Source organism: Phyllosticta citriasiana (assembly GCF_038021145.1).
Source record: "Phyllosticta citriasiana strain CBS 120426 chromosome Unknown IWZ02scaffold_29, whole genome shotgun sequence".
NCBI classification, from domain to species: domain Eukaryota; kingdom Fungi; phylum Ascomycota; class Dothideomycetes; order Botryosphaeriales; family Phyllostictaceae; genus Phyllosticta; species Phyllosticta citriasiana.
The window spans coordinates 13051-33954 of NW_027117306.1; the positions used below are offsets into that span (position 1 = coordinate 13051).

Below are 20904 nucleotides of genomic sequence, written 5' to 3' on the forward strand. Positions count from 1 at the left end.
CGGAGAGGGGCAGGGGGTCGAGTATTGAAGGTAGTGAAGGCGTTGGGGCGGCTGTGGTGGGCGAGAGGACGAAGGCGTAGTAGGTGGACCAGAAGGAGAATTGAAGGGAATGCGTACGTCCCTTGAGGGGAAAAAAAGAGGGATAGAAGAATTGAGTGAGCGAGTGCGTAAGCGCTTAATGAGTGGGGGCAATTCAGAGCAATCAAGCAAGCAAGCAAAGAAAAGAAAGAAAGCAAAGGAAGAAATGAGCAGACAGACAGACAGACAGACAGCCTCCAACTTTCTGCCCTGATTCACCCCATCGTCCATCAAATCATCCTTCCGTCCTCGTAAGACCGTCTTTTCTAACCACCCATGGACTACCTAACCAACCGACTAACTAACCAACCAATCGAACCAATCGAACCAATCAAACTAGTGTTTGCGGCTTCATACCTACATACCTACATACCTCCACACCTCCTTACCTACATACCTGGGTAATAGATGGGTAATAGATGGGTAGTAGATAGGTAGTAGATATGTAGTAGATAGGTGCAAGGTGATATCAGACGCAAGACGAATGAGGAATCAATCGGGCATCTACCCACAGCCAGAGAGAGAAGGTGAATAAGAGAGAGAGAGAGAGAGAGAGAGAGAGAGAGAGAGGGAGGGAGAGAGAGAGAGAGGGAGGGAGAGAGAAGAAAATGGATACCAAATTGCTTCCCACCACCACTACTACTACGTGCTACCTACCACTACCACTACGTACTACCTACCACCACCACGACGCGTTCATTCGTTCATTCTGCTATACCTCGACCGACTGTTCTGTCCCTACTGAACACTACCCACAACCCCCCAGACCCATCCCATCTCATGCCATCACCTCCACTCTACCTATAAAACCCCTCCGCCTCATCCCTTCCCCCCACCGGCGGCGCCGACGGTCCCTGTCCCCACATTTGCTGTTGCTGCTGCGGCGGTGCTTGATACGGCTGATACGCGACATACGTCTGAGCCGGACTCGCCGATGCAGCACCGCCGGGGACAGCGGGCGGCGGGTGCGACGGCTGCTGCGGCGCCTGTTGCTGCTGTTGCTGCTGCTGTTGGTAGGGATCAGACGGTTGCTGTTGTGGTTGTTGTGGTTGTTGTGACGGTTGGGGGAGGTAAGTTGAGGAAGAAGAGGGGTGGTCGTAAGGGGCTGATGGTTGTTGTTGGGGTTGCGACGGGTACGCCGAGGCTTGCGCGCCAGCTTGTGTTTGCTGTTGCTGCTGCTGCTGTTGTTGGTACGCGTCGTACGCTTGCTGCGACGGGCGCGTGTCGATGGGGCTGTTGGCCGCCATCTCGTGCGGGTACGCCATGGACTGCGGGCGGCCGCCCGAACCCACGCGCTGCTGCGGTTGCTGTTGGGCATACGCATCGCTGCTAGCAGGCGTAGGGCTGGAGACGGCTGCTGCCGGCGCCGACGGCGTCTGGCCCGGCGCGACCATGAAGAACGGCTGGGGCCCGTTTTGCGGCGGCGGCTGGTAGCCGTAGCCCTTGTCCGGACCGGGAGAATAATAGCGTTGCTGCGCGTCCTGCTGTTGTTGAGGAGGAGGAGGACCTCCGTATGCGTTGTACGGTGCTCCCTGCGATGGTGGGGGTCCCGCGTAGCCATATGGCGGCCGGCCGTAGCCAGGCTGGCCGGCTTGAGACATGGAGGCCTCCAAGAGAGCCTCGTAGTCTCGCCGTGCTTTGATGAACTTTTCATTCAGTTGCGTAAAGTCGTCTGCAGCGCGTTAGATGGGCTCGAAACTATGTCACGGCAAACTCACCCTTCTTTTGCGAGTACTTCTTAATCAGCTCAATCAGCTTTGGCCGTATCGCCACCACCTGGTGGTACAGAGTCTGCACGTGTTAGCGTCATGCTGACTCGATCGCCATCGCGCCTCAACGTACCGTGACCTCCTCATTGTCCCTCGCGTCCGCAGTAGAAGTCGTGCTCAGCAGAGCCAGCAGCTTCTCTACATTCTTAGTCTGGCCAAAGACTTCGCCTTCCATTTGTGCCTCTCTTTCAAGCTCCTCTCTTGTCGGGTCCTGCAATTTCTCCACATAGTTGAGAGGGAAAATGCCGACCTGGCCACGCAGAGAGCCCTTCCACCAATCCTTGTAGACCGACTCGAGCACAGCGATAATGTCACCCTTGCGGAATGCCAGCTCGCCTGGCTCAGACGGCGTAAAGTCGTAGAGTGCGCGGACGCGAGAGACTGTTGCAGCGGTTGTGCCAGAGGCAATGGCCTGCGATTGCGGCTGACTGCTGGCCTGCGGAGACGCGGCCGGCTGATTTGACTTGGCGGCGGCGGGTGCCGGTGCTTGATTCTCCTTGAGCGACAAAGCCAGAGCCATCTGAAGTTCTTCCTCCTCCTTTGCACGGTCCGTCTCTGTGATTTGTGTCTTTCCGGGCTTCGATGGGGGCCGCAAGGTTGGGTCTGCGTTGGGTCAGTTTGTGAATTCCGACCGGGACTGGGAAAAAGTACTTTGAGTCTTGAGCCTCATGTAGGCCTGCTCCATGATTCCGAGCTCTGGGCTGTTGGAAAACATTTCCGTCCATTCCTCCATCCGCTCGAGAATCTTGGCCTTGACTTGCTGGTGCGTATTCCGATCGTTTGCCAACCGGAGGAGTGCATCCGTAAAACTCCTCGAGGCCAGCTCCTTGTGGATCTTGAGGCCGCAGTTCTTGGAGAGTGCGTTTGCCAGCTGTATACACGCCATGTCAGCTGCATACTCTTCATCACCCAGACGAGTGGCCGACCTCTAATGTGTATAGCTGGACGTTGGCATTTCTGTGCGCGAGGCGCTTGATGAGCGCAGCGACGACATCTCGAGCTCTATCATCCCACGATGCATGTCAGTACATGCCACGTCTGCCAAGGTGTTTGTCCGTCTCAGGCGCGGTCGGTCAGGATGGTGGGAAACGTACCCGCTTTCGGTGGCGCCGACCTTGTCGCAAACATCCTACAAGGTATTAGCCAGAACGCGAGGTCTGGAGCAGGCCGGAATCGCGCACGAGAATGTACTCCCAGTTTTCGCTCGTCAGGTTCTCGTCGGTAGCCTTGACTGTGGATCGCAGCTGTTAGCATGGACGCTGGCCGGGCATGTCCAGCAGCGGGGCGGAGGTGTGGCACTAACCGACGACCTCGTCAAACTGGTTCTGCTGGGCGCGAAACATGGAGAGCGAGGCAATAGTTGGTCGGGTATCAGGAGGAAAAGGATATCAGAGAGTTAGAGTGCGATGGTGTGGTTGAATTGCTGCCGCCTAGATGGGGAGCTCCCGCCCATGGGACGAGGTCCGGGTGGGGCTTGGCACTGCGTCACGGTCAATTCCCCGGTCGCCGCCCGCACTTCACCACTACTTCACTTGCTCATGCTTTATATCATTATGTACTGCAAATCTACCATCTTCTCATTTCGTCCCACAGACTCGATCGGCGCGCTCTCCGCAGAGAAAACCACTTTCCAACCATCCAACCCGTCTTCCTTTGCTTTCGTCACTCGCAGACGTCACCTCGTGAGCACATTTTGGGCCTAATCGCTCTGGTCAGCTCGCCCTCAAGCCATTAAGTTGAACTAACGTCGGTTCCCGCCGTCGGACCACTGCTGTCCATCCTCAAAAGAGGGCGCAGCCTGTCCTCAATCTTGGACGTGTCGGACCCTGTGGGCGCATCGTAGTCGATGCTGAAAATGGTCACGGCCGTCTCGCATCCCTTCAGAGCGACGTCCGTCTCCCCGCGAAGGGTGCAGTTGCCGTCGATGCAAGCGTTGAGTCCTGCGCCATCAATGTTTTCGCCTGAAAAGACTCCTGTGGCGTTGTTGTAGACCGCTTTGGTACTGAGTGCTCCGCCAGTCATGCGCGTACGGACAAATGGTGGATCAATACACGAGTCGTCCTTGAAAGAGGTGATGTCTGGGTAATTGACACTGCGATTCCCACGTCAGCAAGAGACGATTCTGGGCTTTGGGGCGTACCTGATGCCGTATCCTAGTGGGAGGAGGCGCTCGCCCTGGGGCGTGTTGTCAATCAATTGTTGGACCAGCTTGACCGTGAGATTTGCGCTGATGGTGGCAGGATCAGTCAGTCCAGCCTCTGTCGGACTTTTCACGTCTGTGTAGCTCCTCTGGCCGCCGTTGCTCCCGGCAGAAAAAGCAATGGCGGGGACTCCACGGCCTATGGCCGCCGTCGTCGCGCCCATGGTGCCGCTGAGTGTGTACAAAAATCCCCCCAAGTTCTGCCCTACATTGGGACCGGAGACGAGCAGATCGGGCGCGTCGACCTTGGGCCACACTTCTTGCATGACGTAGTCGAGGTTGACAAACGTACACGCGGCCGGCGTGCCATTGTAGTACCAAATGTTGAAGTCGTCCTTGTCGTGGCCCAGCGAGGGGGCGCCTTTGAGAACAGAGTCAAATGCGCCGTTGGCCATCAAGGTGCTTTCCCGAGTGAAGACTGACTAAACCATGCATGAGCAGCTGACGTGAACGCTTGCGAAAGAGGAAAACTCACCCTGCCGCCTTGGCCCGAGTTGTCGACGACGGGAGCGACGAGCAGGACTTCGTGGCCAGCCTCCCTCAACAGGCGATATGTTTCTCGGATGTTTGCGCTCGCCCAGCCGTCATCGTTGTTGAGCAAGATGCGCAAGGCTTGGCCCGTTGAAAAGCAACACAGTACTGCCGCGACCGCGAAGGCGATCGGAAGACGCATCTTGGGGTGAGTGGCAGTGTGAGAAGGGCGCGGGAGGGAAAAGAACGAAGAGACGGCTCGGGCGGTGTTGAAATACATGAAGCATGGTCGTTGCACAGGTAACCCTGGAGCTATGGTCCCGTTGCAAGGATGAGCTAAGTTCGGATATGCCGTCCCAACGACTACATCGATCTTGTCGTCACCGACTGCCGTGTTGATATGTCAAGAGCAAGAGATTCGTTCGCTATCTTGCCATCTTTCAGAGTTGTGAGTGTGTGGGTAGTCCTTGATAAACTTTTTTTTTTTTTTTTTTCTTTCTGGCGGTGACGGTTGTTTGCAGGCAGCCAAACGCTCCGCCTTCCAAAGAATAGCAGCTGCCAAAACAAGGAGCAAAAGGGCAGAACGTTAGCAGAGGTCGCGAGTTGAACTCTCGACCTCTGCCATCGTCCCCCAGCCAAGTATTCATGATTAGACAAGTTGATGATTATTGCCGAGTACCCTTGAGCAGTGTTCACGCTTGCGTTTCCCAGGCTAGGATGACATCCACGCATGCTTTCTCGTCGACTGGTGCCTTGGAAGTGAACTGGCGTTTTTGGTTAATGTAGACAATGAAATTGAGGGCGCGCACTTTGGGAAGACCGCGTCCTGCTGAGCTAGCTGCTCTGTTAACAGTTTGGTAAGTTTGATGTCCTGAATGATTGTACCGCGCTTTGGTTTCGGAGCCGGAGTAACGAGGTGGACGGCGCAGTTGGCGGCGGGCGCTTTGTCATGTTGGCAATGATGTGGCAGAGCGAAAGTGTGAGAGAGGGAGAGAGGACAGGGACCGGTGCCAGAGTGAGTAGAGCGAGGCTTGAGAAGACAGCAGTTGGCTGAAAATAGGACAGCGCTGGCTGAGAGAAGGGGGCGGCGCACGGGGTGAAGCAGTGAAGAGAGCGGCGTGTCGAAAGGGAATTGATTACCCGCTCGCGTGAAGCAAGAGAGGATATCAACTAGTCTAAGGAATATAGATAGATGACTGCCCACGCGCACGAGAAAAGTACTCAAACAGGACAGTTGCCGTACCTCTGCATGGACTCCGCACGCACGTAGCTGCTGCGCACGACTCCATCTCGAGCCCACTATACAGGCAGGTAGAACACCACAGCGCAGCAGTTCAAGTCAAGCAGACATCTAGATCCGCATGAACCGACGCGATCTTTGTAGCCTAGCCTACCTAACCTAATCGTAACTGAAGAAAGCAACCTCATGACCATCCTACACACACACCTCAACATCATCAGCACGAAAAGTGAACTCCAGAATCAGTCAGTGTCGTGGGTTCATGGCAAGGAGTAGTCAATTAGCGTCGCACATTCGGGCTAGAGCCAGACGGACGGACGGGCGGGCGCCACATCCTGCAGCTATGCAGTGGCGCGTGGACATGGCTATGCATGCAGGCTGTCTGCGCATGGGGGCAACTTTACACATCCAGCAGTGTAGTTAGTGATTCGGCTGAGATGCAGCACCACGCATGAGGCGGCAAGCGGACGTATGCGTTGTGGAGAAGGAGGAGGAGAAATGGGGTGACGAAGGATAATTCAGGAAATTTTTAAGTGGGTGAGGGCATGTAGACGTGGATCTGGGGTTCTGATGATGTGGGGGGAGGGGGAGTTGGTGCTAGGGCTGTGGAGAGAGGAGGATGGGTGGCTGGATGGGAATGCACTAAGGTGGAGAAGGGGTAGAGTGTGGTTCACTGATTGACACAAGACTCGAAGGTAGCTTCTGCGGAGGAGTGTACGAGATGTGAATGGGACGAACGCAGACGGGACGGCATAAAGCAGCAGGAGGAGAAGAAAACGAGAGCGAGCAAGAAGATGTATGTATAGGCCCGCTCAATTCTGCACATCTTGTCGTGCGACCGCAAAGACTGACTGCCAATGTGAAAGAGAGAAAGACGACAGGAGAAAGCAATTCAAGTCACCCACCCTTACCTCCTATCTCAATCTACCTACCTACCCACCACGTCCCTCATTCTTCTCTCTTTCTCTTTATTTTTCTTCTCCGGATCCGCCATGCCCACAAACCCAGCCCCAACTGCTGCGCCTGTCTAGACCCATCCCCCGCCCCAGAAAACTCACTCCCGCTAGGAACACTGTTCCCCTAGCCATTCTCGCTCTACCTTGCCTCTCCACACACAAAAGAAAGGCAAGGTAAGGTAGCAAGCCTCGTGAGTGAGGGCATGTAAGGAGGACGTGTGACAGACAGACAGATAGACAGCGCGTGGATGCGTGGATTGAGGGGTAAGTGGAGAGAGAGTATGGAGGAGACGTTGAAGCAAACAGTAAACAGACGACCAACTACTGGCTGCTGCGCCCACACAGACACTCGTCAGACCTTTTGGCTGCAATGCTCTCTCTTTACTCCTACGCGCGGCCAGGCCAGCGGCCACCACCGCCAGTTTGCCACGCTGCTGTTACAACGGCGAAGGACGCTTGCTGGTCCGTCACTCCCTCACTCCTTCCTTACTCTTTCCATTGTACCCACTGATGGACTGATGGACTGATAGACTGGCCTGTTGGATGGTGGTGGTCAGCGAGCGATACGCAGACCGCTCCTCCCGTTCATGTCGGTGCGTTTGTGCAGTTAGTCTGTTGCCCACCTCACCGCCCGCGTCGAGCCAGGTTGCGCGGAGCCATCGTGTTGGTGCAGGGACCTCGGCTGATGAGCTGAGATGGATTTGCCGTCGACGATGAGAACTGGCCAGTGGACAGACAGAAAGACAAGCAGACAGGTGAATAGATAGATCGAACAGCTGTGGAAAGGTGCTTGCTGGTTCGGAAGAGCCGCAGGGAACCAGGGCGAGAGCACACACACACACAGAGAGAGAGAGAGAGAGAGAGAGAGAGAGAGAGAGACAAAGAAATTGAATCGTCTCTTCCACAACCTACACCACCAACCAGGTACGGACGAAGCGGTACCGTGACGGTGGGCTGGATTGCCTAGATGTGAGCGACGGCAGCGACAGACCGGCACGCGACTCTGGCCCTCAAGCAGCAAAGACGGGCGCGTCCATCCATCATCGCCAGCCATGTGCACCAACCGCCGCGCAAGCGAAAGAATCGTCCTCGCAGAAGAGAGGGGGAAAAATGCCCCGACGATGATGACGACACGAGTCATTAGAACTCACCAAAGCTCGAGCGCGCTTAAGAGTCGGCATAATTTTCTCACCATCGGCGCCTCTATCCCATACACAACGAACGCCGCTGATCGGATGAATAAAATAAACGGCACGACGAACGGACTGAGTCGCTGGAGGAGGCGCATCATTGGCTCGATGGCTCGCTCGTGCGCGCGGTACATATTGATTTTCAGGGGGAGGCGCGGAGCGGCTCCACCGCTTACTCCCAAAGGTTTTTTTGCCCGTCACATCTTGCCGTGATGGGCTAGGCGGGTTAGTGGGTATGGAGGGTGTGTGTGTGTGTGTGTGTGTGTGGGGCGGAGATGGTGGTTTGTATGGATGGTGCGTGCGCTGTGAGCTGGCGAGCTGGTTGGTTGGTTGGTGGGTTGGACGACGGATGGTGGATGATGGATTCAGTTCGCCCGAGGCATGATTTGCTCTTTATCGCCGCCTGATTCTGCTTGCTGTAGTCGTTGTCGTTCATTTTGCCAATGCTCCGGGGTCCAGATCCCGCAAATGCACTCTAGCGTAGAGGCGCCTTCGTTCTGGAGAATACCTACCTGGAAGAGCGGGAGAGCAAGACGGACGGTACGTAAAGGTGCGTGTTGGTCAAGGCAGAGAAGTCAATGATCAAGCAGTAGTCGCCGCCATATATTCTTGTTTTGCCATTCATCAGTCGTATCTTTTTTCGTATCGCGTGTCGCCTACAAGGTCCACCCATAGAATCCACGCGAGACGCGGTCGTGCTGGTGTGCTCTGTTTGGCGCGTGCGTGCGTACGCGCTTTGTACGTGCATAGGTGCGAGTGCCGCGCCAATGCACAGAGAGGCAAAGAGATTCGGCCGGTCTTTGAGTCTGTGGTGGTGAACTTGCTGGTGCACTGGTCTGCTGGTCTGGTCTAGTCTCTTCTCGTGCAGCAGTAGTGGGGAAAACTGGTCAGAGGGCGTTGGTGGGTGCTGCGTGCGCTGTGTGCGTGGGCGCGTGCGATGCGATGCAATGCGTGTGCCGAGGTCATTCGTGGATGGATGGATAGATGCCGACAACATAACTATCTGTCTAGCGAGACAAGCAAGCGAGGCGAGGTGACTGCTGCGGTGAGAACCAAAAACGACGATTGGAGCCATGCCGACTGGTGATGGGCGACGGGTAGATTGATACGATAGATGAAGAGTCCAACCACCAACCCACCGTCGTCCGCACGCAGGCAGGGTACATATCACCGCGATCGGCGGGCGTGGACGGTGGCAGCGAGCGGGATAAATCCTCAAGCGCTCGAGAACCCTAGGCCGTGGGTCGGTCGGAAGCCGAGCGAGTGGGGAAGCAAGTCGGCAGAGGCGAGCGGGTGAGGAGCGAAAATCTTGGCTCCGGTGCGAGATTTGTTGTCGTTGGCTTGGTGTTTTCTTCTTGTCGTCCGAATAATTATAGCAAAGATGGGATGGGATGTTGATGGTCGCTCGCTTCATGCTGCTCGACTGGATGGAGCGAGCTGCTTGGCGCCGATTGCGGGATGAATTGATGCTTGGCTTTTGGCCGCCGCTTTCGCTGTTGCTGTCGCCGTTGCTGAATAGCGGAGTACAGTGGTACCCGCAGTACTGTTGCTGGCAGGCGCTGGCAGATAAATAGGTAGGGACTGAGGTGCGTGTCAGTGAGTTGCACGTGAGAAGAGTGTGCTCAGGGCCGTACGCTCAAGGAGACGAAACGCCCAAGATGGTGCTCAAGAACCATGACTGAAGAAATGGTAGTTCGAGAAGACTCGAGTAGAAACAAACTCCAAAGAGAAATAGGCACAACCAATTGAACACTTTTCGTTGAATTCATTACCTCTGAAGTGGTATTAGGGTCTATCGTCTATACTAGCGAGGAGGTAGTATCTCAAAGGAAAAAGAAACAAAAGCAAGAGAGTAAAATCCCAAATCTCTTGACCTAAAAAACCCATCAATCATCCAAGCGCCTGCGTCCTTCAAGCTGACTTTTGTATTTGTGCAAGACTCGATAGGACCGGTGGGACACATGATCGTGCAATTAATCATTCGAAATCCGCCAACCAATCTACTCCTCGTCGTCATCGGCCTTCTTCTCGACCACCGAGTAGCTGTTCTTGCCATCGACGGTGACCGAGTGCTCAATGGCGAGCTTGCTGATGCGGCCAATGATGTTCTCGAGGCGCTCGTTCTTGTTGCCACGGTCCTTGCGGCCAAGGTTGTCGAGCCACGGGATGCGGTTGAGGAGGAAGTAGACAATGGCGATGATGATGGTGACACCGATCGAGTAACACCAGACGACGACGACGGTGACGACGTCAGTCCAGCCATCGAGGCGCTGGTTGAAGGGAGTGGGAGGGCTGGTGATTTGGGGCTTGCCCGAGAGCCAACCGAAGATACAGAAGATGGTCGCCAGGGCGTCGACACCGAAGATGGCGCCAACGAGCTGCCACGAGGGCCAGGTCTTGCCACCACGGGTGACGAAGATGAGCCAGTTCTCAGTGAGCGAGACTTCGAGGAAGAGAATTTCCTGGACGGAACCAAAGTTCTGAACGATACCGCCGTTGCTGAGGAACATGGAGCCACGGATGATCCAGGTACCGGCAGCAAGCAGGATACCGAGAATGACCGAGATGATCCAGATCTTGGGAAGCTGCCACTCGACGGGACGCTCGTCAGAGAAGGCGTTGTCGTAGGCGACGGCGACGGTGGCCAAGTCGGCAAACAGGGCAATGAAGACGATGAGCTCGACACGGATGGTCTCGTTGATGATAATCATGGAGGTGACGAGGTAAAGCTCAAGGTGGAGACAGAGAGCGATACGGTACTGGATGTAGGCCTTCATGCGGTTGAAAATCTGGCGAGAGATCTTGATGGCGAGGACGATGGTGGAGAGACCGGGGGCAAGGAAGACAATGTCGGCAGCAGCCTGGGCGGCCTCGGTGGAACCCTCGACGGCAATACCGCAGTCGGCCTTCTTGAGAGAGGGAGCGTCGTTGACACCGTCACCAGTCATGGCAGTCAAGTGACCACGCTGCTGAAGCATCTCGACGACCTGGTACTTGTGCTCGGGGAAGACTTCGGCGAAACCATCGGCAGTCTCGACGAGGTCGTGCTGGGTGGAGCCGGTGAGACCGCCGTGGATCAGCTTCTCAGAGTTGTAGACCTTGGTACCGAGGGCAAGCATCTTGCAAGTCTCCTTGGCAATGGCAATGGCGTCACCAGTAAGCATCTTGACGGGAACACCGAGGTTCTGGGCCTCGAGGATGGTCTGGGCAGTGTCCTCACGGGGAGGGTCGAACATGGAGAGGAGACCGAGCAGGATCCAGTCACCGTCGTTCTTCTGGTAAGCAACACCAAGCGAACGGAAACCACGGCGGGCGAACTCGGTGGCCTTGTCGCGGTAGAGGTCGGCAACCTCCTTGGAGCAGTTGGACAGGTTGACAATGGCCTTGGGGGCACCCTTGGCGCAGACGTACTTGTCGCCGTTGAGCCAGCAGACGGTGGTAATGCGCTTGGAGACGGGGTCGAAAGGAGTGAACTTCTCGGTCCTCCAGGGCTGCTGGAGAATCTCACGGGCCTTGGGGTAGCGCTTGAGGGAGAGAATGGTGACCTTGTCAATGGGGTCGAGCGACTTGATGTTGTGGGAAGAGGCGAGAGCAGCGCAGGCCATCATCCAGTTGACGTCCTGGCCCTCGGCAACGTAGGGCTCGCGCAGAGAGAGCTGGTTGGCAGTGAGGGTACCAGTCTTGTCGGAGCAGAGAACATCGACACCGGCAAGCGACTCAATGGCAGTGAGCTTCTGAACAATGGCCTTCTCCTCGGCGAGGTAGGCGGCACCGACAGCGAGCGTGGTGGTGGTAACGACGGGAAGACCGACGGGGACACCGACGATCAAGAGAATGAGGGCGTAGTGCAGCAAGTTGATGGAGCTGTCCTCGGGAGTCGCAATCTTGAGGTGACGGAAGAAGCCACCAATCCAAGAGACGAGGATGAAGAAGACGACGAGAACCAGCAGCGACGTTCCAATGGAGTCCATGATGGCCTTGAAGTGACCAGAGTCCTTGGCGCCAGCAACGAGGGTAGCAGTGCGACCGACGAAGGAGAACTTGGCCGAGGTCAGGGCAACACCGTAAGCCTTGCCGCGCTTGCAGCCAGTGGTGTAGTAGCAGACATCGCCCATGAACTTGTCGACGGCAAGCGATTCACCAGTGATGGCAGACTGGTCACAAGCAACGAGAGGCTGGCCGAAACGGTGAGTCTTGTCCTGCTCGTCCTCGGCCTCGTCGGCCTCGTCCTCGGGGTCATCCTCCTTGAACTTGTCCGAGTCGCGGAGCTCCTTGTAGCGCTCAAAGTCCTGGGGGCTCGAGTAGTCGCAGATGAGACGAACGTCGGCGGGAACGGTCTGGCCTTCCTCGAGGACAATGATGTCACCGGGACGATTTCACGGGCGAGGATGTTTTGCTCGCGGCCGTCGCGGACGACGGTGGCGCGCATAGCAATGTCACCCTTGAGCGAAGCGACGACATCGGCAGCCTGCTTCTCCTGGTACCAACCGACAATGGCGTTGAGCAGCAAAATACCAATGATGACACCAAAGTCGACCCAGTCACGAAGACCAGCGGCGAGCAGAACGGCCAACTCCATGGCTGCAACGGTCGTTAGCGGCGTCACGTGCCAGGAACGGACCCATGAGCGGGCCAGGGAATATGGTTGTGGCAACTTACTGTAGAGGACGGGACCCCGGAAGAAACCAAGGAACTTGAGGAACAGGTTCTCCTTCTCGGTGACGATTTCGTTCCAGCCGAAGCGCTTGCGGCGCGACTGAACATCACTCTCGGTGATACCCTGGTTGATGTCGGCCTCGAGCCAGGCGGGAGGGACTACGCCGGAGTCGGCGGCGCCGCTGCCCTTGCTGCTGCGCCAGAAGGCCCACCAGGGCTTCTTCGCGGCGGTGACATCGCCTTCCTCAGCACCCTCGGCCTCGGCGGCCTTGGGGTCGCGGTAGGTGGTGATGAACTTTTGGAGGGCGGCGTACTCGTCGAGGCCTTCATACTCGTCGACGTGGTTGCGGAGCGACTCGTCGTGGGCATCGCCCTTTTCGATGTCCTTGGACTTCTTTCCCATGGTGGATTAGGTGAACTGGGGTCGGGTTTGGGGGGAAGATGGTAAAAGAGAGGACGAGGAGGAGGAGGAGGAGGAGGGAAGAGGAAAAAGAATTTATACGGTTTGGCCCGACGCAAGTTTGGATTGTTGGACTTGACGGCGCCTGGCGCAACCCACACTTGTCGCTCGATCAAGACACGAGGGGACGAACAAGAGTGTAGAAGGGAAGGGCTTGTGATGAGGGCCGGGGCGAGGGCGCCTTTATGAGAGGGCTGGATGATGGCACAGAGCACCGGAGAAACGGCGAGCCCACGGTAGCGGCGTCTCGGGGGATGTCCCTGGCAACGAGCCAGTGACGTTGAGCCGAGCAGACGACGAGTGCCGTGCGTTCCGCCAGTGACTTTGACGACCTAAGGCCAGTGCCAAAGCGAACGAGAGCCGCGCGATTTTTTGGTCGCCGCCGCTGGGCTGGGAGTTGCATCAGGAGCGCGCCGTGGGGTTCGGAAATTGAACTCGTGGGCCGATAAGCGACAATACATCCAGTCCTCACCAAAACAAAACGTCAGCCGCCCAATGTTTGAGAAGAAGAAATTTCGGCCTTGGGGCTTCCTGTTCGAATCGCTGCCGTCTTCGCAATTGAATTGCTTGGCCTTGCTTGTACGCTCTCATTTCACTCTCTCTCCCTCTCTCTGCTTCGTCTCTGACCGCTGCCCGTCTCCCGTCCACCGCCTTTCGATGCCGACGCACGCGTCCCTCGCACCGACACTCCATCAGCAGGTCGAAGCTCTGGGCTAGCGAGGAAAGTAGCGCCGGCTCGAGGTGTCGAGTGTCCTGTGTGTTGAGAGGCCGCACAACTGGCAGCGGTGGGCGCCTTGCTCTGACCATAACTCGCCTCTGCATCCTGCGCATTCCTCTGTGCCCTTTTTTCTTCCCTCTGTCGCTGTCCGATCTCCGCAGAGGTGTCCAGCGGCCCCGCGGCATCACATTCTGACTGTGACGTCTGCGTCTTCGCTGCCCGCCAGGCCACCTTTCTCCGACCTTTTGGCCCTCACCCTCGCCCGCACCCACGGAGTCTCGACTAGAGAGTAGCATACGGCAAGCGGCGTGGATCTGCAGGGTGCTGGGGCAGGTTGCCGAGCAGCGGTGGGTGGAGCGCCTGGAGATGAAAACAGTGGAGTATGTAGTAGTCCAGTCCAGTCCGGTCCCAAGTCAGCAAGCAGCAGAAGAGCACAACAGACTGTGCCTGAGCCGTCGCCCTACCCGACGCCCGACACCGACGACGGCAGTGATGTGAGTGAGCGGACGCGCAGAGTGACGGCGTCCTGTCCGCATCGCTTTCTGACGTGTGCGAGTCTTGATTAGGTTGATGGGCAGCCGGCATGGATCCCTGCTGGGCGCATGGAGCCCCGGACGGTCCGCGCCCGGTCCATGCCGTCTTGGGAAACGTGGGTGGGTTTAGTATTGGCCAATGACAAGCCGCCGTGGGATTCCACGCAGCCTTCGATGCAGCGCAGCAGATACCTACCTACCTACTGACAGCAATCTTTGACCGACCGACCGACCGACCGACCGATCGACCGACCCAGCTGGTTCGGCCGACCTGCCACCCACTCATCGTGTATGTCGCCGTCGTCGTCGTCGCTGTCGCCGTCGACGGCCGGCCTCGCTGACCTTTACCTACCTACCTACCTCCCTACCTCCCTATCTACGCCGCCGGAAAAGGCTGCCTGTCAATTCTTTGAATGTCTGCTCGTCTTTGTGAAACAGTTTCTTCCTGCCCTCTGCTCTCGCGCGTCCCGCCCGCTAGGCCTCCTTGCCGCTGTCCCAGTCGGTCCGTCTGCATCTCTCTTGCACACCTCTCGTCCTTTGCACACCAAAACCGACTGCGGCGCGTGTGCATGCCACTTTTCCCGATGCGTCGTCCAATGCTCGCCCTCTGTGTCGCTCTTCATTCCTTTATGCCCTCAAGAGCCAGCTGCGCGGCATATCCCCCGTGTTACCCAGGCCTGAATACGGTCTCATCTGCGCGTCCAATCTCGCCCGCCCCGTCCAATGCACTCGTCGCCTCCCTCTCCGCATTTGGACATGCTGCCCCGACCGGCCGACGCCCTTTTCTTCCTTGCCCCGGATTTTTTGCATGAGACAAGCAGGGCCGGGAGTCTGGAGTAATCCCTCGCCTGTTGCCTCTCGTCCTTCTCCTGATGCTCAGGCGCCTGGACTGCTTCTGTGCCTTTGCTCGACCACCCTATGCGCCGATGAACATGTCGGCCATGCTTTGCATTATTATTTGACCGCCTGGCTGCCAAGTGCTCCTCTTTTCTTGCATCATACATGTCAATCTGGGGGAAACATGTCATCATAATCCTGGCGCGCTCATGGCGCGACTTTTCCTGCCACAGGAACACATGTCCGCCAATGGCCCCGCTACCGTAGGTAGGTAGTCAGGACCCAGCATCTGCTCTGCTTGCCCCCCTCCTCGGCCCGTTATGCGGCTACCAGCTCGGCCAGCCTCAACTTTCAAAGACGCGCCCTGTGATTCGCCGCCCCCCCAGGTCCAGCGACCGTGGGGGCCGACGCTAGGGAACTTATTCCCGTCAACCATTTCCTCTTTCTCCGCGTGGGGTATGCCGCAAACCCGCAAGTCCACATCTCTCTGCTACAGGGGAATGGGTTGGTGGCAAGATTGGGACTCCGTACTCCTTCTCCTGCTGCTGCTGCTGCTGCTCGCTCAAGGCCGGCCAGCCAGGCGGACCAAGACCGCCACTGGCGTACCAGATTTTCCCTCAGGTCGTCGCAAACGCGCTACTCTAGCTGATCTCCCGCGCCCAGTCAAACGGACAAGCCGCCATCTGACTAACAGGATTGCCCTACGTGCAAACTGGCCGTGTCAGGTGCAACTTCGACGGGCGACGACTTACTGCTTGCTCTTCTTGGCGATCGGCAGCCAGGCAGCCTTGGAGCGCGTTTCGGTCTCCGTGGCTGGGTCTTGGAAGTATCAAACTCGTTGCACCGTGGGACACAGACACAGCAGTCGGCGATAATGATTATGATGATATTGATTACTCCTGCTGCTAACTATTCGTGCGGGCTTTCTCCAATCAAAAAAGGGGGGGGGCAAGAGATGAGATGAGGCCAAGAGCAGCACAGCGGAGCGGCGAAGCTATACTGACGCGGCACACACCATTGGCATCCCGCATTGCTTCACAGACGGCGGCGATGATGCGGCAATAAAATGTTTCGATTAATTCGCCGCCGCCGCCACTAACCCCTCCCCTTCCCCCTTCCAAGATACCAAGACTCCAACCTCCTGTCTGCAAGCGGCGACCTACAGACGTGCTCATCAGGGTTGCACGTCACGACGGCCAAAAATACTTTGACTTGACTCGAGACGCACACATCCGCAACCGCCAGTGATAGGAGTCCGCTCTTCAGCCATCGTGAATGACTACCGTACCTACAAACCCCTTTTCCCTTCTCTCTGTCACTCACGATCCAGTCGTCGTTTGTCTGTTGCCAGTGCTTGTCCACATACTACACCACCACCGCCACGGGCCGGGCAGCCACACCACACTACACTGAAACCCCTGGCCGACTTATCCACCAGCCAGCCATCCACCAGACCTAGTCCCAGAACACGACGTCGTCGGCGGACGGGACGGACCGCTCCGCCGCGCTTCCTCCTTCTTCCCTACCACACACATCCCTCCATAACTCAGGGGACAAGGGATACGCTGCCGGGTTAGGCAGGACGGTGGTGGCAGTGTTGGACAGGGAAGACAGGGGTAGGGGTAGGGGTAGGGGTAAGGGAGGTAGGGCTGAGAGTGAGTAGTGAGTGAGTGAGTGAGTGAGTGGGTGAGGCATTTACGCCAGGACTACGCATCGTTGCGGCGCCGAAGAGACGGACGATGGGTGGTGGATGGATGGACGGGTGGGTGGGTGGGTAAGCAGTGAAAATGTTCGAGCATAGGAGCAGGCGTGTGTGCTCTCCTTCCGCCTTTCCACGGACGTCATGCCAGTCTATTGGTCTCTCTCCCACTCCTTCATCACCATTAGATCCCTTGCCCAGGAGCACACGACATGCAGGTAGGTACAGGTTTCAGTCGTCAGGGGGATTTTCGTCGCCACCGAGTGATTGCCGTCGCCACTCACACCCCCTGTTTTAGAAGGTCTGCGAATATTTGGGACGCTCCACAGAAAGCCGTGGACGACGCACATACCGACCGTTCGCTGGGGCGGAGCCGAAGGGTACCTGACGATGAATGTGCGGTGGCGAATCGAATCGGATGCACAGACGGAGTGACTAGGTACCTACCACTTCCACTGCCTGCTTGTCCACAAGCTCAAGTTGGAGTACGCGTGGATCAGTTGATTGACCTTCTTCTGGACGCTTCTGCATGCTGGCTACTGCTGCTTCTGCTGCCACCACTGCTCTGTGAGAAAATGCCAATGACGGCATACCTAGGCAGTATGGACAACCGAAACCCCAGCAGTCCATTGCTTGACAGCTGCAGGGACCACAAGACTGGCGTGTTTGGCTGGTCGGTCTGCAGTCTGACACACCAGACCTCTTCGTACCGCGCCCTTCTTCGCAGCTTCTACAAGGTGACGGAGCCTGGACGAGTCTCGGAGATCCCTCAGTGACCGGTAATGCTGGACATTGCCATGCTTGCTCAGAGCGGCGCAGGGATTCGCCAGGTCAGCAAAGTCAAAGGCGGCTCGATGACAGATAGGCAGGCAGGCAGACAGACAGACAGAAAGACAGGGTCAGGGTGTCCAATGCAAAAATGTGATGCGGTTCAATGGTCTGGGTGTGTTCACGAGAGGTGTCGAGGGTGGGTGTGTGGTCGGTACGCGCGGATAGGGCTGAGCGAGCGATTTTCCAGCACTAGCTAGGTACATGTAGCTACGCCTTCTTTTCTTGGTTCGGGGACGCCGTTTAGCCTTATTTCTTCCATTTTTTTTTTCCCCTATTACTGTGTCGCCTTTCGCGGTGGCGGGACAGCCGGAGGGCCTCAGCGACGTAAGTCTTACTCACGTGGCGAATTGCTGTGTTAGAAAGGTGATGGTGGGAGGTGTGAATGAGGACGCAACAACCCCACGGTTGGGCTGGACGCGTCTGACGGGAATGACGGCACGATTTTCTGGAACTGCGAAGGCCGAAACATTGAGCGGAAACGCTTGTTGAAGTGCCGTGGTTTGGAGACAACCAACAATGCCGTGACGGCAACGCGGGACGGGAGCTAAGTGGATAGTGTGTACAGTACAGTACAACGCTACCTATTTCCTTGACTTTGCTCGAGGTACCTGCCGCTCTCCAACTGCCAGCAGTTTCTGCCTCTACTTTCATATCTCACCCTTCTTTCATCCAGCGCCGACTGTTTCGGCCATCGCTCCCTTTCCACCGCCAATCGATTCATTGCGACTATTCCCGCAGCCTTACCACGCCTCCCAAGCTTTCTCGGCAGACGCGCCATGAAACCATAGTGGACGGGCTCGCTGCCCGCTGACCACCCTCGACTGTCGTCCCTACCAATTCCCCGGTACAGGAAACTCCCGCCCGCCTCGCGCCGCATAGCCGAAATCACCGAGCGGTAATGAGAGGAACCATCATTGGTCGCAGGGCGGCAAAAATGCCTCGAAACAAAGGACGATAACCAAGGCCAGGACAGGGAACCCGCATCATCGCTCAAGGACTCGAAAATAATAATAAAATAATAAAAAAAAATGCCGCGTATCATGGCGCCGCCGCCAGCACACGCAATTACTGCAGCCAGCACCTTATCGCATCACATCGCATCGCCGTCGGATCCGAGGCTGGAGCGAACATGAACCTACATGGCGACCTCACCTAACACCACCCGCGCGTCTTTCCATCCTCTACGTCCGCAATTGGACGAGAGAAAAGGAGCAGCAGCTGTCGCGATGCTCCGGAACATGTCCGCGCCGCACCGAAGGAAGCCGAGTTATCTACACTCATGGACGACGCCCAGCTGTAGTAGATACGCATTGCCAAGAGGTGGTGTTGTTTGGACAGCCTGTTCTCTCTCTACAACATGGGTGCAGCTCGGCAGGTCGAATCGGCAGTAACGCTGGACCCCAAGGATCCTGCCGCTTCGGGCAATCGGATCGGCAAAATTGCAGCGGTTGGCTAGGATTGCAGCAGACGTCAAAAAGCGAAGAGCAAAGGAAAAATATCGCAAAGGACAAACGGCAGGCCATCCAGCCACATGCCCACGCCGGACACGAATGCGAGCCAAATATCATGCAAATGCAAGATGGTCGGCATGCTGACTGAGGGAATAAGCAAGGGCGACAATGGCAAAATCAGCCGCCGACGTCAGGACACAGGTACGGCGCCCCCGACCCTTGACACACAGCTGAAACGGGGAGGCCGGCACGCGAGTGTTCAAAGGCGCCAGCCTCCACCGGTGTCATCAATGCGGATTGCCGCGGACGACGCGTCGTGGTTCTCGCCAGGTGCGTCGGGCGCAGAGAGGAGGGCGTCGACGGGGGAAATCAAACGGCGAGTCGACGTGCGGTTAGAGGCCACACGCCAGGCAGGCATGTTCCCAGCGAATCTAGACGGGGACCAGGTTCATGCGGGAGCCGCCGTTCTGCGCCATTTTCTTCGGCATTGGGCTGCCGTCTGCGTCGTCCATGCGTCCGTCTGTCCGTCTCTCTGCGGAGGTACCCTTGCCAAAATTCTCAATATGCCGACGACGAACTTCTCCTTTGACGCCGTCTGAGATGACGGGGCATTTTGATTCATGGCAGAGGTCGCCTTTCGAAATGTCATCTCTTTCTCCCTTTTCGTCTCATCTCTCGTCGCTCCTCGAAGAATTGGTCCTGCATGTCGCCTTGCAGAGAGGCGCCCCGTCCTCGCAACGTCTTTTCCGCTTTTACGTTTCCTCCACACTTTTTCGCGTCGCGTCGACTCCCTCACCATTCTCCATTACACATGGACCCGCTGCGCCAATGAAATTTCTTTCGTCGCGCAGATGCCTTCGCACCGTGCCGTCGTTGTTAGGGTAGGGCGTTCAACAACGACTCCAGGGCCTCCCTGGCATGCCTGCGTGGGGTAGCCAAGGGACTGAAAGCGTCCAAGTCGCCGCCGCCTGCCTGGTTGGGTAGGTACAGGGAGGTTGTCGTCGGTCACCTAAAACCATCGGTACGCTGCCCGGCTTGCCTGCTTCGACTCTGCGATCGAGCAAGCGGTGCGCGCGGGATCTGGCGCGCCTTTTTCTTCTTCTTCTTTTTTTTTCTCCTTTTTCTTTTCTTCGTCTCTGTGTCATCCTCGTTGTCAAGCTTCCTGTTTGCTCTTATGACTTTTCACGCTTTTACGTCTTCGATCCCGTGCAGGGCGAGCATCGGTAGAAAAGATCTCGCCTCACCTTATTTCCACCATATGCTCGCCCTCAGCTCCAACTCTCTCTTCAGCTGGCTGAACACGACGAGGAACAATCGGCGTCGCCACCTGCAGACGCGTCTTTCCAGGTCGCTGGATGTAGTTCGAAGCCAGGTATTCGGCGGCATTGGCCTAGGTCTTTGCTTCGCCCGCCCAGGTTTCCCTGTCCTCTGCCGTGCCGACCGAAGTGCGATCCCGGCCTACCTAGACTGCCGAACGGGAAGCACAGAACGGAAGGCATGGAAGGACCTGCGAGCGGTTGAGCGCGCGCACGCAAGCGCCCTCTTGCCGGGCGGCCCGACCCAACCGTACCTTGTGCTTGCGTTGGTCATGCGCTCCGCCGCTGCACCGTGGTCACTTCTGAGTGCTTGAGTAAGCTTCGGCTTCGCTGCAAACGCTGTGCGCGAGAGGTTTCTCAGCTGCCATTGGCGTTTGCGCGATGACCTTGCCTCCTTTTGCGACTCTTGCGGCTACGGTAGAAGCGGCGCGGGTGGCATTTCTTTGCTGATGGCATGTAGATGGGAAGGTAAGAGGGGAGGCAGAAGATTATCCTTCTT

At 57.0% G+C, this 20904-nt stretch overlaps 5 protein-coding genes across 5 annotated transcripts; 2 read left to right on the plus strand and 3 right to left on the minus strand.

The window, feature by feature from the left end:
• Positions 1-875: 875 nt before the first annotated feature.
• IWZ02DRAFT_513746 (class E vacuolar protein-sorting machinery protein HSE1) lies at positions 876-3190 on the minus strand (the record flags this gene model as incomplete). The annotated part of the gene is made up of 8 exons (XM_066770584.1): positions 876-1750; positions 1797-1869; positions 1921-2450; positions 2499-2718; positions 2774-2849; positions 2942-2976; positions 3029-3078; positions 3151-3190. 8 exons carry the CDS (start codon positions 3188-3190, stop codon positions 876-878), a joined length of 1899 nt encoding a protein of 632 aa, XP_066617339.1.
• Positions 3191-3248: 58 nt separating this feature from the next.
• IWZ02DRAFT_466692 (5'/3'-nucleotidase sure) lies at positions 3249-4990 on the minus strand. Its single transcript, XM_066768514.1, has 4 exons — positions 4523-4990; positions 3988-4469; positions 3594-3939; positions 3249-3546 (listed from the first exon to the last, which is right to left on the minus strand). Exons 1-4 carry the CDS (start codon positions 4796-4798, stop codon positions 3523-3525), a joined length of 1128 nt encoding a protein of 375 aa, XP_066617340.1. The 5' UTR covers positions 4799-4990; the 3' UTR covers positions 3249-3522.
• Positions 4991-9745: 4755 nt separating this feature from the next.
• IWZ02DRAFT_513756 (uncharacterized protein) lies at positions 9746-12963 on the minus strand (the record flags this gene model as incomplete). Its single annotated transcript, XM_066770585.1, has 3 exons — positions 9746-12250; positions 12271-12485; positions 12564-12963. The coding sequence occupies 3 exons, from the start codon at positions 12961-12963 to the stop codon at positions 9905-9907; spliced, it is 2961 nt and encodes a 986-aa protein (XP_066617341.1). The 3' UTR covers positions 9746-9904.
• A 2247-nt stretch (positions 12964-15210) lies between these two features.
• Positions 15211-16012, plus strand: IWZ02DRAFT_168283 (uncharacterized protein). The gene has a single exon (XM_066762156.1). It carries the CDS (start codon positions 15429-15431, stop codon positions 15981-15983), a length of 555 nt encoding a protein of 184 aa, XP_066617342.1. The 5' UTR covers positions 15211-15428; the 3' UTR covers positions 15984-16012.
• Positions 16013-20184: 4172 nt separating this feature from the next.
• Positions 20185-20852, plus strand: IWZ02DRAFT_168299 (uncharacterized protein). The gene has a single exon (XM_066762157.1). The coding sequence runs from the start codon at positions 20264-20266 to the stop codon at positions 20717-20719; it is 456 nt and encodes a 151-aa protein (XP_066617343.1). The 5' UTR covers positions 20185-20263; the 3' UTR covers positions 20720-20852.
• The last annotated feature ends 52 nt before the right edge of the window (positions 20853-20904 follow it).

Excerpts from the sequence above, each read along its gene's own strand:
- IWZ02DRAFT_466692 (XM_066768514.1), bottom strand. The coding sequence starts at position 4,798 with ATGTATTTCAACACCGCCCGAGCCGTCTCTTCGTTCTTTTCCCTCCCG. Across the intron at positions 4,470-4,522 it reads ACTCGGGCCAAGGCGGCAGG|TCAGTCTTCACTCGGGAAAG; the intron begins GTGAGTTTTCCT and ends TGCATGGTTTAG. Across the intron at positions 3,940-3,987 it reads CCACTAGGATACGGCATCAG|TGTCAATTACCCAGACATCA; the intron begins GTACGCCCCAAA and ends TGGGAATCGCAG.
- IWZ02DRAFT_168283 (XM_066762156.1), top strand. The coding sequence starts at position 15,429 with ATGCGGCTACCAGCTCGGCCAGCCTCAACTTTCAAAGACGCGCCCTGT.
- IWZ02DRAFT_168299 (XM_066762157.1), top strand. The coding sequence starts at position 20,264 with ATGACTTTTCACGCTTTTACGTCTTCGATCCCGTGCAGGGCGAGCATC.